Raw genomic sequence first — 15,411 nt, 5'->3', positions numbered from 1 at the left:
TATAAAATATATATAAATGTTGAAAGAATAAATTTGATATTCCAATCAGTGAGAGGCGGCAAGAGGTTAATAGCATGAGCGAGGTGTAAAAATGTTCATTTAGCTTATTCTCTGCTCTCTGATGGTGTCAGTGTCCTTGATTACAGATGGACGTAGAGCTCACCATCTGACCTGCTTCCATCTTCTTCTGTTTGCACTTTTTTGCAAAGTCCATGTCAATCTTAGGTACCCTTTACCCCCATATACATGCTTCAGTGCACTTTAATTTTCCTGCAATAAATAAAAAACTCCTGCTAGCTTCCCTTAAGTAACTATATACTAAACCTGAGAGTACTGAGACTGTGGTATCAGATAAAACTCCAGAAACCAAGTATTCTTTCCAGAGGTAATTATGAATAGACTGGTAAATATTTTGGAGACTTTTCCTGGACTCTGCTGCGGAGTTTTCTCTAGTATGCATAGGCTTCCCTTATAAGACGAGCTACTGAAATAGTTTAAAGATCTGCAGTTGATTTTAAAATACTGTGGCAAAAGAAATGCGAACGTCTTGGATGAGTTCCAGAATGGTGTCCCTAAGTTAGTCAGCTGGACGAGAAGACGGAAGTTTACGCCCTGCGCTCAGGGAAGCCGCCCCAGCACCTCCAGGGTGCCCACGAACCCTGAGCCCCACAGTCACCACAGGAGCATGACCCTGTGTTCAGGTGAGGCCTGCTTCTCATCACTCTTTCTCTGTCCTTTCCTCCTCTGATCTCCAATGCACACAGCTGGACAGTGCTGCACGGAAGAATCGGGCGCCTAGAGAACCCCTTCCGAGTGGCCCTGGAATACATCTCCAGTGGAAACCGAAGTCTGTCTGCGGTGGACTTCTTTGCCCTGAAGAACTGCAGTGAAGGTATCTCAATCTGCCGTTCTCCTCCAGTCCTTGTTAGAGCTGTCGGTAACCTGCTACTGTGCTCGGCTGGGAATGTGCACACTCATGTAGAAAAACCTGCCATGCTTGGGGGCTAGGCTTACGTATTACCAAGTGTACTACAACCTGGATAACTAATTTCCAAAGCTCCAGAATAAAGTCCTATCTATTTAACTTTAAATCTTACCAAATAAAACATGGTCTTTGGTGGATGACACATTGCCTTAACTTCCCTGGCTGCCAAATACTCTCACCTATTTTTTGCAAATATTTTATTATGGAAAAATTATAATATATACCAAGTAAATTGAATGGTATGATGAGCCTTCAAGTACCTTCAACCTAATTTCAACAGTTAGCAGCATTCTGCTAACCACTCCTCGCCCTCCCTATTACTTAATGACAATTACTATTTTGTTTTTACCCCCCTGAGGTAGAACTTCAACTAAGTATTTTTATTTTGTATTAAGTTTATTGGTACTTTTTAGGTGTACAGTACAGTTACACTCATCATTGGGATCTTGTGCCTTTACATGCTGTATTTTGGTTCTTATTTTTTCCCCATTCCCCTGCCCTCCCTTCACCCCCTCCACCCCTCCCTATTTATAAAGACTTTGTTTCCATTTTCTCCTTTCCTCATATTTTTTCCTTTCCCTTCTTTCCTTTTCCCGGCCCTCCCACTTCCCCTACTCGTTTAGCCCCTTTCTTCCCACTTCACCTTATCAATTATATGATTTTAACCTTATTTATACGTTTAGTTTTTCACACCAGAGAAATTATTCGGTATTTACACATGTGTGTCCTATTTATTTCACTTAAGGGTATGGCCTCAATATGCATCCATTTAGCTATAAATGATTCTAGTTTCTCATTCTTTATGACTAAGTAGTACTCCATTTTATAGAAAATGCACATCTTCTTTATCCAGTCTCCAGTTGACAGGCATTTGGGCTGTTTCCAATTTTTAGCTATTACAAACTATGCTGCTATAAATGTGGGTGTGCATATATCACTTTGGTATGATTCTTTTCATTCTTTTGGGAAGATACCCAGCAGAGGGATGGCTGGGTCAAATTGGACCTCTAATCCTAGTTTTTTGAAGATCTCCATACTGATTTCCACAGTGTCAACTAAGTATTTTTAATGGTTGTATTTAAACTATTACTAAGAGAAAACATGGGAATGCTTATGTAAGAAATATTTAGGTTGTTTTGTAAGAACCATTGAGGCATAGTTTGCTATGTTATTGGATTCCCTTTGCATAACTTCCACATTGCGAATTTATTTCAGGATCTACAAGGACAGTATTAGCCAAGAGAAAGTCTGTCTGTCCTAAAGAGTAATTTGTTGACTTTTTTTTCTTTTTCCTTGAGCTAGCAGGGATTTCTGAACTGTCATACTCCATCACAGTAGTTATATCCAGTTACATCCATGTAGGTTTTTTATGTTTTTTCCCTTTCCTGTATATAGTTTTTGATCTCCTGTTCCTGTTTTCAAAATTATACTTTACATTTATCTTTCATTAAACCTTGCCTCAAGTCTAGTTTATAAGCAGGATGACATGGATCATGAATAGATATGAGGTTTATTTTTCTTTGATTCTTCAGTAGGCCCAGAGTCATAATTATAAACATCTTCTATTATTTCACAGTCACTTTCATTACTGCCATACTCTGGCTGTTCCTGCCTCTGCCTAGAGAGTCACAAAGGACCCTGTCCTTGGGACCTGTGGTCTGACAGTCTCAAGGATGAACCATGACCACAAAAGAAGCCAGGGACTCCCCAGACCAAAGTTCTCAATTGAGATTAATCATAAACAACTGTGAGGGCCTGCAACACATGGTAGCCATCTGAATTTGAACCTTTCCTCTAGCTAGGGAGCCTCCTAACCACCCTACTCCTTAAGTCCCTATGGTTTTTCATCCAGTGCTGCCCGTAAAAGAACTTTCACAGATGTATTTTGTTGTTCTTGTTGTTTTAATCAGAACTAGTTTGTATGTAGGGAAAAAGAAAAATCTCAGAACCTGTTAGATTGAAGTTCAGTTTGAGTTGAAAAGGTGGTTAACCTGTGAGATGAGACAACTGTATGAGAAACAGGTGGTTTGGGAGCAAGCCAGGAGTTGGTTCAGATGTTTCTGTGCTCATGAGCTTAGAGATGGCATCTCTCTCGAAACCATCCAGCTTTGCAGATGTCCAGGGTCTACATACCATCCAAAAGAGTCCATCTGTTGAAATGGAACCAGTTAACAGGAAGTTAACAGAGAGAAAATAGCGGAACTGGCAAAATCTCATTTCAGCAGCATTAGGAGAAGAAAGTAAAAGAGTACAAAGATTCAGCACAAATACTGCAAAAATTTCTTGCGCATTCAAATTAAACATGTCAGCTAATTATACAGATATTTCCTCCCTTACCTTGCAATTCCCTTTCACCTGCAGAATTGTCCTCTGTACTTTCTGTTGCATTTACAGCCTATTATGGAGATTAAGAGACCTATTCTTTGTTTGCTTCTCTGCCCTTAGGAAACCAAGGAGTTGGCCATCTTAAACTATCTAGTGACCCAGAAAATTGCCACTGACAGGGCACTCACTCCCTTAGAGGAGAAGGAAGACAAATCTCCTTCTGAGTCCTTAGGGAAAAGCATCCTGGTCAAGAACCCTGGAGTCTTTCTGATGGTCCACCTCTACCACCTTCTAGGCCCCAGGTCCAGAAGCCCAGGTCCAAGGTCCAATAGGCTCTATGAGGAAACGCTTGTCTTCTGCACTGCTTCCCGTCCTTGAAACATCTTAGCCACAAAGGGAAGTAGAGGGATTGCTGTGGTTGTGTAAGAAAGAGAGCAGAGAAGAATAAAGCAATGTCAGAGTTTCCTTACAACGTCTAACTCTGTCCCATAGTAGGACAAATCCAGGTGATGTAGACAAGCTTCAAATATAGGAAGCATCCTAAAACTATACTCACATATTTAAATAGAGTATTTCTGAGGGCTTTTTTCTTGAGGAATATTTAGGGCCTTTTTGATGTAATAAGTATCTAGGGTGTCTTGGTTCACTGTTTTGATTAGGCCATGAGAAAGAAGAGAGAAAAAGAAATAAGCACTATCTCCGAGGGGTGAGCAGGGCTAGAGACTTGCCAGGTAGGGCTGTAGATAGGTCTGCAAGTTGTCTATTTTCTGACAATACGTTAGTCCCTGCATGATTAGGTAAAGGTAGCATACAAGGAAAAATATAGCTGTAGAACTCCACAACTCTTCCTTGGCCCATATCAAGAGAGGTACCATTTTAGTTCATCTAAAGAAGCACTATAGGAGATGCTGAGGACAGTTCTCTCCACAGGAAACAGTATCTTCTTCTTTAATTAATTGTATTGGTACACTTTTGATATACATAGTGATCACATTCATCATAGGGAATTTGTACCTGTACACAATATATCTTATTTCTTTTTTTCCCCATTCCCCTCCCCTCCCTTCCACCCTTATTCCCCTCCCCACATACAAAAGCTTTGTTTCCATTTTTTCCTTGTGTTCTCTTCTTTTTCTTTTCCTTTCCTTCCCTTGCCACTTCTCTTTCCTTGCTTCCCTTTCCATATGAACACTTTCTTCCTGGCTCCCAATGTTGGAGACAGTATCTGACAACGACTGGCATCAGGACAGAGGTCACATCTATATTCTCTTTAAATCCGTGCATGGGTCACAGTGTTACCCATCATAGGTGCTCCATAAATATGGGCTGTTAGTAATAAAAGCTAACCATGATGAGGCAGTGCCAGCCCTTTACCTGTGCTACATCGTGCAAATTTACTATTGTAATGTTGTATCTTAGTTACTTTCTCATCACTGAGACATGATACCTGACACCCACAACTTAAAGGAAGAAAGGTTCATTTTGGCTCATGGTTTTTAGAGGTTTCAAGCCTTAGTGCCTTGGCTTCAAACCAGGACAGCATGGCAGAGGAGCATAGCAGAAGAAAAGCTGCTCACATCATGGTGGCAAGGAAGCAGAGAGAGTCAAAAGAAGAGCCAGAAAGGATGATCTACCCTTTCAGGTCACACCCACATTGACCCAAGTATTCTAATAGCCAATCAACTATAAAGCCTCTGTAATCCAAATACCATCCAAACACATGAGGCTTTGAGTGCTATTTTAGACCAACACCATAACATGCTGTAAAGCAGAGTCTATTTTACAAAAGGGAAGCTGAAGCTCCTGGAAGTTTCAGAACTTGCCAGAGCATTCAGTTAATAAGAAACCAGATCCTAAGCCATGATTTTGTCCACTGTGCTGTCTTTGTAGGGAATGTGAAGCTGAGGTTTCATTTAATAGTGCAAACTGTAGATCATGTTTGGATCTTTCTATTTCTCTGATCCCTGCATCCACATAGCCATAATCTTGAGACCTAGACCTGTTGCTGCTTTGTATTCTAACTGCTGCTGTCCAAGTTGCTATCTCTTAAATTTACTCTTCTGACTTCATTTTTCTAGCTGTAAGCACTATCCTTCTCATATTCTTCAAAAAATGATAACTTGGACCTCCACAGTAGCCAGTTGTCTCTCTCATCCAGACACACACACACACACACACACACACACACACACACAGAGCCAAATCCTCAGTGTTCCCTTTCTTTGTGTAACTTTCATGAAACATCAGTAATTTCTCCTTGCCTTCCATGTCAGGAAATAGTGAAATATGGGGGCTACAGCAGATCACCATCTCATTTCCTAGGGTGAGTGTTATGGCTGTGTCTAGATGCTCCCCCAAAGCCTCATGTGGTCATAGGTGGGGCTTTTCAGAGGTGACTGGACCCAGACTATATGATTCTGGCATGTGTAACTTTCATGAAACATCAGTAATTTCTCCTTGCCTTCCATGTCAGGAAATAGTGAAATATGGGGGCTACAGCAGATCACCATCTCATTTCCTAGGGTGAGTGTTATGGCTGTGTCTAGATGCTCCCCCAAAGCCTCATGTGGTCATAGGTGGGGCTTTTCAGAGGTGACTGGACCCAGACTATATGATTCTGGCATGAAATGTGTGATGGTGGGATCAAGGATGTGTAGTAACTAAATTAGTCCACTGACTTGTTTGGCATAGTTCTGGGTGTGAATAATGGGAAGGCCCACCCCAGGTGTGACTGCTACTGCCCTAAGGGCAGACAGCATAAAAAGGACAGAAAGAGGGCTGCTGTCATCACTTGCTGCTTCACTGCTTTGCTGCCTTCTGCCTGCCATGAACTGTTTCTCCACTAAGATGCCCCTCTGCCATGCCACCCTGCCCTGGAGCCAGCCACCTATGAACTGAAACCTCTACAAACTGTGAGCTACAATAAACCTTTCCTCCTTTAAATGGGTGTCAGTATTTTTGTCCTGGCAGTGAGAAAAATAACTAAGACAGTGATAAAACTATCATTCATAGCTATTTTGTTTAGAAAACATTGCTGCCTGCATCTAAATTTAGTGACTGTTTTATAATCATTTTACAATTAGTCAACATTGGAACATTGGAACCCTAACTTGAGGTTTGAAGTCTTGTCCTATATTTTCTTATTTCTCAAGAGATGAGTTAGCACAGTGTTAACCACATAGGAAACATCATATAAATATTTGTTGACAGATTGGTCAATCAATCAATTAATAAATGCTGCTCCTGTTTTACAGCCTTGGGCTATTGACTACTACTTCCAAAAGAGCATAGGTGTGAGTAGGAATTTATTGGGATAGTTTTTTCCCTGAAAAGTCAATGAGAAAACAGTTTTTACTTTCAGCAGAGCTGAGAGAGACATAAGTCCCCAGAGACACCCAGGCCTAGGCTCTCAGAGAATCCTTAGTGCTCTTATGAAAACCTGTCCCTCCCTGAGCAATAGGATCACAGGCCGCTCATTAGGACCTCTCAGCTTCAGAGATGCCAACAGGAAACATAGGTCAGTATGGGCAGGACTAGCCTTCTGCAAAGGATTTGACAGGGTTCAGTGTGCAGCTCACAAACATGTGTGTCACTGCAAGCACTCACCAGCACTTCTACATGCCAGTTTCTGTCCTAAGCGTGTTGAATGTATTAACACACTTAATCCTTGAAACAGTGCTATGAGGTATATATCTTTATCATTACCATTCCTATTATATAAACTGGGAAGTCAAGACATGTGACACTAAGTAATTGCCCCAAAGTCACAGAGCTGATGTTGGAATGGTACCAACCAGCTTCAGAATCTGTGCCCTGAGCTACCATATCTTTCTGCACTCTATAAAAGGTCCCTGCTAGAGGGACCTGCCTCTCTCACCATGTAGAAATGGAAAGAACAGAGAGACCCAAAGGTTTTCCTTGAGATTTGACATACTCAATTACTGACCAGTCCAATGTGCTTTCCCTGTACTTTATGGTCTGCTTCTCAGTTTTCTCTCCCTGACTATACTGGTCAAAGGTGGAGGGGATGGACCACTGCTTACAAGACACAAGAAAATAAGACACTGCAGAGGATTCAACCATTAAAACCAAGTAGCTGAAAATGGTTCCTAAATATATTTGTTATAGGCCACTGTAGTTTCTCTTATCTGAGGACCCTACAAAAGCACATCTGCATTTTCCCAGTGAGAGTCATGTTCAGCTCGCTAATAGATTTTTCAACAAGGAGCATCCTAGATTCCCTACACAATGGAGACACCTGGATATACATCACCTCAGATGGATTCTTTATCCCTTTCCTGTGAAGGGTTATTCCACTAATTTCTGGGGCTTAGGAAGAGACAGGAACCCAAAGTGTCAAACACAATCCTACTACTACAGATACCTTGAAATATATGTCCACAGAGTTGGAGATAAAGAAATACATCTTTTCTGGGGCTATATTGAACTAGAATCATTTTTTTTCAATTTTCAGAGGCTGAACCCTTACCTCAAGGTCTTATATAGTAGTTTATAAAACTATACAACCACAGCTGCCTTAGGGAAACAAGGGTGGGGGCACAGAACCCACTTGTTCTACAGTCCCTGCCACCCCCTAAAGTAGGTTTTTAATGAAATACATGAGAACCACTGGACTATCTAATTTCCAATGCCCCCATCAACTCTGGTTTTTCTGATCCTATAACTCTGCACTTCCTTAAAATATGCAAATCAAACACAGTTTTATTAATCACATTTTTTGTATTAGTCACTTTCCATCACTGGGACAAAATACCCAACACACCACTTAAAGGAAGAGTAGTTTATTTGGCTCATGGTTTCAGTGGGTTCAGTCTTTGGTTAGCTGGCTCCAATGGCATGTGGAAGGGCGTAGGAGAATAGCTGCTCATTCCATGGAAGGAAGAAGCAGAGAGAGAGAGAGAGAGAGAGAGAGAGAGAGGAATGGAGGGGAGGAAAGGGGAGAGAGGAGGGAGGGAGAGGGAAAATGAATATGAAAATGAATTGAGGAACCAGGGACAAGAGTACATCCTTCTTCCAGGTTGCACTCTAAATAACCCACCTCCAACCAGGCTCCCACTACTAACAGCACATGCAGCAATAAACTGTGCAATGGATTAATTCGCTAATGAGTATAGCATCCCATATCCCATGATCCAGTCACTTTCCAAAAGTCACACTTCTGAACCCATGAGATTTTTAGGAGACATTTTAGATCGCAATTATAACATTTAACTCCCGTTTTTCAGGTCCTATGATTCTGCTCTTACTTAAAATATGAAAGTAAAAGTAACTACCAATCATACCTTGTTTAAAAGATTAGGAATAAGTCCAGGATATTATGCTTTGGATATGGGTCATTTTCACAAGATAAGACTTTGTCTAGAGAGAGCCTGGTTTCGAGATGCTAGTCATAAAGTTAGTATGACTATTTTCAGAAAAAAAAAATAAGTGACATATTCCAGCCTTCTCCTCTGTCTTCCTCCACCGAAGATATTGACAGGCAATAGGGACATCCACCTTAGGCCAGATGGGGACAAGAAGAAATAAGAAAAAGTTGAAATAACAGATTCTAATCTTTGGCCAGCAGTGTGGAGCCAATCAGTGTCTGGAGTAGGCTCCAAAACCCAGCTGGGTAAAATGAGGGATTACTTCATGGGCTTCTAGCATCCTGGCCCAAACTGCATTTTCTGTTCCAAGAGCAAGCAGCACCTCAGCAGGATGCTCAGCCTGTGCTTGTAAATAGAGATTACAGTGGCGCTCTGTCTGGAGGTTGCCAGCAGAAAACTCTCTTTATGTGGCCGTTTCATCTATCCATCCACCCATGCATCCCCTCATTCATTCAACAGATATCTACTCAGCAATTACAAAGCCACACCCATTCCGACACTGTTGTAAAATGGTCTCTGTCTGGGGCTGAAGTTTGGTATGGTGGCTTTAAGTTCTACTTTGTACAGAAACTGCTTCCCAAAGGGCATCCGTGACTCACATTTAATTTACACCAGAGATATTGACTATCTGCCGCATTCATAGATATGCCTTCCTTCAAATTACTTCCAATGTTCCACAGGATGAGCTCCAAACCAGAAATCAGAAAACCCAGATTTCAGTCTCCTTTCCCCCACTTATTTCCCATAGACTAGCTAAGTCTTCAGACGAGGGGGACATTAAAGCCTTCCACAGAATTGGCACATCGATTGTTTGTTAATTGAAGGTGAGAATAAAAGCATGTCTGTGGTTGTCCTGAACTTGACCTCATCGCATGGGTCAATGAGAAGGTGGCTGCGGGGTGTGCTGGCAGTGACACCATGGGCTGCCTGGCCTCTCTGGGTTGCTTGAAGCCTTTTAAAACTTATCCCTCACTCAGGCTTCTCGCCTGCTCTTGGGGAGCTCACAGAACTCAGAACTGTCCAAGAGGAGATGAGCAGCAGTGAGCCCCCTTACAAAGCTGGCTGATGTTAATTAATGACCAAATGCCAGGTGGGCAGGGAGAGACACACACTGCCACTCTGCGTCACTTCCCTTCAGTTCCGGCAGAGGCTGCTGCTCAAAAGTGAATGTCGGGGAGAAATCACATCCATCACCTCCCAGTCAGCCCTGTGTGTGGTTGGTAAACCCCACTTTCAAAACACTCTCTCTTAATTTCTTATTTCCAGAATCTCCCAGCCTTCACTTATTTCAAAGATAAGCATTAAAATGATCATTTCGTCTAACTACTAAAATCTAGTCATATTCCTCGAGACTCCACAATTCCTGTTCCGTCTGTGTCCCTCTACCACGAGCTGTCTTTCAAATCTTGCATCCCTTTCAAATATCAGCTCCAACGCTATTTTCTCAGAGAGTTTCACTTCAGAATTATGATTCCATATACTTTGATTTTAGAACAATCTACTTTTCTCTCCAGTATTAGTTGTGTGTCTCGCTCAATAGGTGCTAAATTCCTAGAATTAAAGATGTTTTTAAAAATATCTTTGTCACAGTTAGCAAGTAAGAGTGTTGTTTTCATGGTGAGCACTCAATAAAAGTTTGCTCATCTTAATGTAGGAGAGAGATTATGGGCTTTAAAATCAGGCCAAATGACTGGGGAATCCCAGATCCATCACTTATCACCTTGTGAGTTTGGAAGAGTTTCTTAAATCTATGGGTTTGGGTATTTTTCATCAACAAATAGCTAATAATACATAATTATAGATTTGCTGCAGAATTAAGTCCGATATTGTATGCAGAGCCCCTAGCTAATGCCTGGCACAATAAATATTACTGACCTCTCTGCATTGCTCTTTAACTAAGATGAATCTCTTCATTCTGAAGCCAGAGCTAAACAAGACTGCACAGCTGTACCAGGGGATATTTACAGATTGACACCCAACTTTTGCTCTCCGGCACCCTGACTGAGCCATTGGGTGGAAGAAAAAGCTACCCCATTTCCAGCAGTCTGATGGTCCAGATTGTTTTCTGATTTCAAAGATAGCTGCTTCTCTCCCCCATAATCTATGTTTTAATCTCTGACAAAGTCGTTTTCTTTATCATTTTCTGACTGAGTGCCCACAGTTATTTGTGCCATGCAAAAGATTAATACATTGTAATCCTGGGGAGAGGGGGAGGTTGGAGCATGGGGAAGTCCTCTGACATGTTTATTACTCTGCCTCTCAGAAGACTGGAATCCAAAAGAGCCAGATCCATGTGGTGGAGTCAGGATAAAATTTTACTGGCCTCTCTTTTCCCCACCAGTGAACAGCTACTATTGGCAGGCACTTCTTTACTTTGGAGTGGCTTATTCATAATAACTAATAAAACCAGTTACAAATGCCTATAAAGTGCCTAAGAACAATAATGATTGCTTGAGTGAATAATTTAAATATTTGACCACGGAAACTCACCTGGAAAAGGAGGCAGACACAAAAGATTTTTAAATATAAATAAATAAGAAATGAATGTGCTGAGGTCATTGTACTCCCAGAAGAAAATTACTTTCAAATTACAACTACATAAAAGAAATAATTGAAAAGATTAATCACACTAAAATAATTGGTCTATTTTACAAGTAATTTGGAGCAATATTCAGTCATTGACATCAATGTCTAGTAGTAAAATAGTAATGAATTTCATTCTCTGACTAATGTATTTATTTTATTAATGGTACTAAATGGTGGTGCTGCTGCTGATAAATATTTCACAACTTTAATTCAGTAAAATGTACAAGGAATTTCCAAAAGTATTTATTGGTTTTAAATCATCCTTAGTATTCAATGTGCAATTGCCACTCTGCCTGGGTAATTTAAAAAATTATTGTTTTGGGTAATGAGAATCTCTCTGAATGTGGAGGATTAAGCCCCAGTTATTAATGAGATGGATGCTCCAGTTGGTAATGAATAAGGGACCGGGGGACCTGCTTCCTCTTTAAGTCCCCAAGGCCCTGCTGCACCATTCCTTAAAATCCGTATCTGTGAGGCACATAGGGCGAACCAGACGAATTAATTCCAGAGAGGATCAGAGAAATGTTGGTGTAGACGCTGCTTTGCACACCACCTCTGCCTCTCTCTCCAGCTCCCTGAAATAATTGACAGCAGAATTCATCTTCTCTGTTTCCTTTTTCTCTTTAAGAGACCATAATGGGTAAAATGGCCCAAAAAGGATGCTGTAGAGAGAAGAGCAGACAACAGCATGGATAGAGAAAAAAAGATAGGATTTAGATGAGAACAGCGGATTTGATCCCTCACTGAGTCATTTGGGTGTCACGTGTCCATTATACCCTTGGTACTAGATGACCCGTATGAGAAACAAAAATGGTGATACCTACTCCAGGGTCCATGTGAGGGTTAAGTATGACGGTGTGTGTCCCGCATGACACAGTACCTGAAATCTAGTAAGTTAGTTCTACCCCTTCCTACACCCAAAGACTGCATCATGATATTGTTGACCAATGGCCTTGGCAACTATTAAACAATGGTGCAAACTCTTGCTATGAGTCACCAAGAAAAAGTGAACCAACAGTCAATTAATACAACTCAGGGGATTGGTAAATTCCAAGGGTATCCCCTACAGGAGGGCCTTGGTGACACAGCAGCTCTCATCGCCTGGCCTTTCTGGTCTGAGATGAGGCTCACTCCAGTGCTCTGAGGGCTTCATCTACAGGGAATAGTCAAAAGGATTTGGCAATAGAAAAAGTCAGAGAGGCCAATAAACAAGTCAGGGTAAACAGGAACAATGCTTCTGACATTTGGATGAGACAGACCCACATCTGGATGTGTATCAACCCACAGAATCTGCATGGTACATCTTTCCAGATCTTTAATTTTCCCAAAGTTTGGAGTAGAGGGACATTTTATATTTAAACTAGCATGACTGTATATCAAGTTCCAATGCAAACTACACGCAAATATCGATAAAACTTGAACTTTGAGAGACCTTCCTGTTCAAAGGAGGACTCTGGGAGGTGACTTGATCCTTCTCTGCCATGTAGGATACATCAGAAAAGACATTGGTGAAATGTCATTCCAGGGGACAGAGGAGCATGGGTTCGAGAAGGAGGTACACACCAGACTGGCATCTGGAAAGTGCAAGTCATATGTGGAGAATGGGCAGTGTCCTGAGGTGACCCTGGAAATGAGTATTGGGACCCAGCCTCCAAAGTTTGGCAGAGAATGGCTCATTTCCTAAAGTTGACTTACCAGGGGAGAGCCAGGCTCACCAAATATTAGATTTAAACATTCCCTGTGTATTGTTCCAAATCTTATTAGATTTTACAGTCCCTTGTGCGTCTCTTAAATCTTTCCAAGGACTGAATTGATCGTGCTGTTTGTGTGGTTTGTTTGGGGTTTTGTTTTGTTTTGTTTGCTATTTGGTGAGGCGAAGGAAGGAGTTTATGAACATTTATGTGAATTTCCTAGAGACATTTTACTTCCTCTCTGCCCAGACCCTGGGATAGAAGTCCTCACATTAGAGGCTGTGGGGACCAAATGCCAAAGTCCTTCAGAGTGGAGGACCCTGCACATTGAATGAGGGAGACTTTTGTTAGCTTATAGCCCTTGGTGGGGAGCACAAGACAATATGCCGTTCATGTGTGATGATTTTTTTCTCTTTACTCGTGGTTATATTAAGGTTTTGGCATCCGCTGGCTTCAGGTTGTGCTGAGAGCATAGGTTTTTGTGGAACTTTATTTCACCCTTCTTGTTGAAATTTGTTTCAGGAGGAAACACTGGGAGACAGTTGCTGGATGTCTGCCCAAAAGGCCCCTCAAAGCAGTTTGCAAACCACAGAGCAAATGATCTTTGAGATCCCTCCTTTGAGAACCATTCTGGGATTCTATGGTCAGCATTTGGGTGGATGTAAAGGCTTTTGGCTTTTGCTGTTTCTGCACCTTCATCTGGCTCTTAGCTAGCATTTTGTGTCTGTAAAATGATTAACAAACATTGACTAATTGCCCCTGATTAATCATTCATACAACTGGTAAACCGGGGTTTTACCGTTTCCTTTAAGAATGTGGCTGTAATATACTGCCTGGACCCCAAGTCCCACACATAGGGGGTGGGGGCCATCACGGCAGCTGTGGGATTCTCCCGAGCTCGTTGCAGACATGGGCCGGAAGGTGAACAGGGCCTCTGTGAGGCTACAACCTCACTAGGAGGCCTTCTCTGCTCTAATTAACAGGAAGGACAAGCCACATGGATGGCCAATAGCAGCTGAGAGACAAGGAGCTTTAATTGGAGGTGTCTTCCTGGAAATTCATACGAGCACATTAAGTCTGTTGTCTTAAAAGGCCCAGAGAGGTTGAACACCTCAACTTTCTTTGTCTTTGTAAGATGGTCCTTCCTATTATTTGTGAAATGTACATATAGTGAAAATACTGCCTCTGAACAAGAGCTCTGATTAGTCCCAGTGCCGTAGGACAAGCAGCCCCAGTCCAGTCTGGAGGGAGCTTTATCTTCCTCCTCTCCCAGCTGCTTGTAAGTTTGCATTGGGAAACTCACAGGTGAGTGGTCAGTGAACCACCTTGGCCAAGACGACAGCACAACCCTGGAGACAGCCAGTTTGTCTCTGGGAGTGCCAGCCAGCAAGGAGGCCCTATGCAGCCCCTTCGTAGACGTCAAGGAGAGCCTGAGGGTGACTCAAAGCCTGTATCCTGTGAACTTGGGCTTTTGAATGGGAAAAGCTGGTGTAAGAAATTTCTAGAATTACGTTTATGTGGATTTGAATAGAAAGTAGAAAGTTATAAGAAGAGCTGGTCTGCGTTTTGGTTCCTGTCTTACCACCCTGGGAACACAATATCAAATCTTTCTTGTTAGTGCACAATCTCTCTCCGTGTCTCCCCCTCTCCTCTCTCCTCTGGCCTCCCTCCCTCCCCCGTCCCCGAGTACACGCTAATGCATGTGTGCTGTCCTCCTCCTCTGTCGTTCACCCATGGAGTGCCCTGTGCTCCATTCCCTTCTCCCCTCCCTGACTGTGACTGTATGAAGTGCCAAAGCATCTATTCAACTCAGAGTCATTTCATTTGTTTCTTCTGTGTGGTAATAAAGAAATAAATGCAGACGGATCATCTTCTGTCTCATCTGTTTGTTTTGGCATCTCACGGACAGCTTTTCCTACATTTCCCGTCTTAGCCTCCCTCTCTCTGACTCCGCATGTCTTTCCATTTTTGCCTCTTAACTCCTTCTCACTCCTCAACTCTTTCTTTTTGTGAGAGGAAGAACACTGGGCTGTGGGATTGGCTGTCTGACTCCCGTCGCACCTCCATTGCCAGAGAAGCCTGCCGTCTCTCAGCGGGCCACAGGCCTGAGGCTCTACATCTGTGCACGAGGGGGCGCAGACAGTCAGATTGGCCGCAAGGGGGCGTTGCTCCAGGGCATGCGCAGATGGATTCTTCTCCAAAGACACAGGTTCGCTGGATCCTCTTCCCTTTTCCCTGCTACTCCTCCCCTTCCTGTGTTTATCATTCCCTCATTAAGAGACCACACACATGCGTACACACACACTGAGAGGATGGATTCTTCTCCAAAGACACAGGTTCGCTGGATCCTCTTCTCTCCCTTTTCCCTGCTGCTCTTCCCCTTCCTGTGTTTATCATTCCCTCATTAAGAGACCACACACATGCGTACACACACACT

General features: G+C 42.4%; 1 protein-coding gene across 1 annotated transcript in view; it reads left to right on the top strand.

The window, feature by feature from the left end:
• The window catches only part of Alk (ALK receptor tyrosine kinase), a gene marked incomplete at its 5' end in the record, with an annotated part of 685,791 nt that overhangs the window by 502,394 nt on the left and 167,986 nt on the right, over positions 1-15,411 (top strand). Inside the window, one exon of the mRNA XM_033762181.1 lies at positions 765-892. Within this exon, the coding sequence (XP_033618072.1) occupies positions 765-892 (128 nt within the window). The remainder of the gene's footprint in view (positions 1-764; positions 893-15,411) is intronic.

This window comes from Fukomys damarensis, unplaced genomic scaffold (genome assembly GCF_012274545.1).
Source record: "Fukomys damarensis isolate Sample0158 unplaced genomic scaffold, DMR_v1.0_HiC HiC_scaffold_2, whole genome shotgun sequence".
NCBI lineage: Eukaryota > Metazoa > Chordata > Mammalia > Rodentia > Bathyergidae > Fukomys > Fukomys damarensis.
The sequence above is the reverse complement of the archived record's forward strand: the minus strand, read 5'-3'. Positions and strand labels throughout refer to the sequence as shown.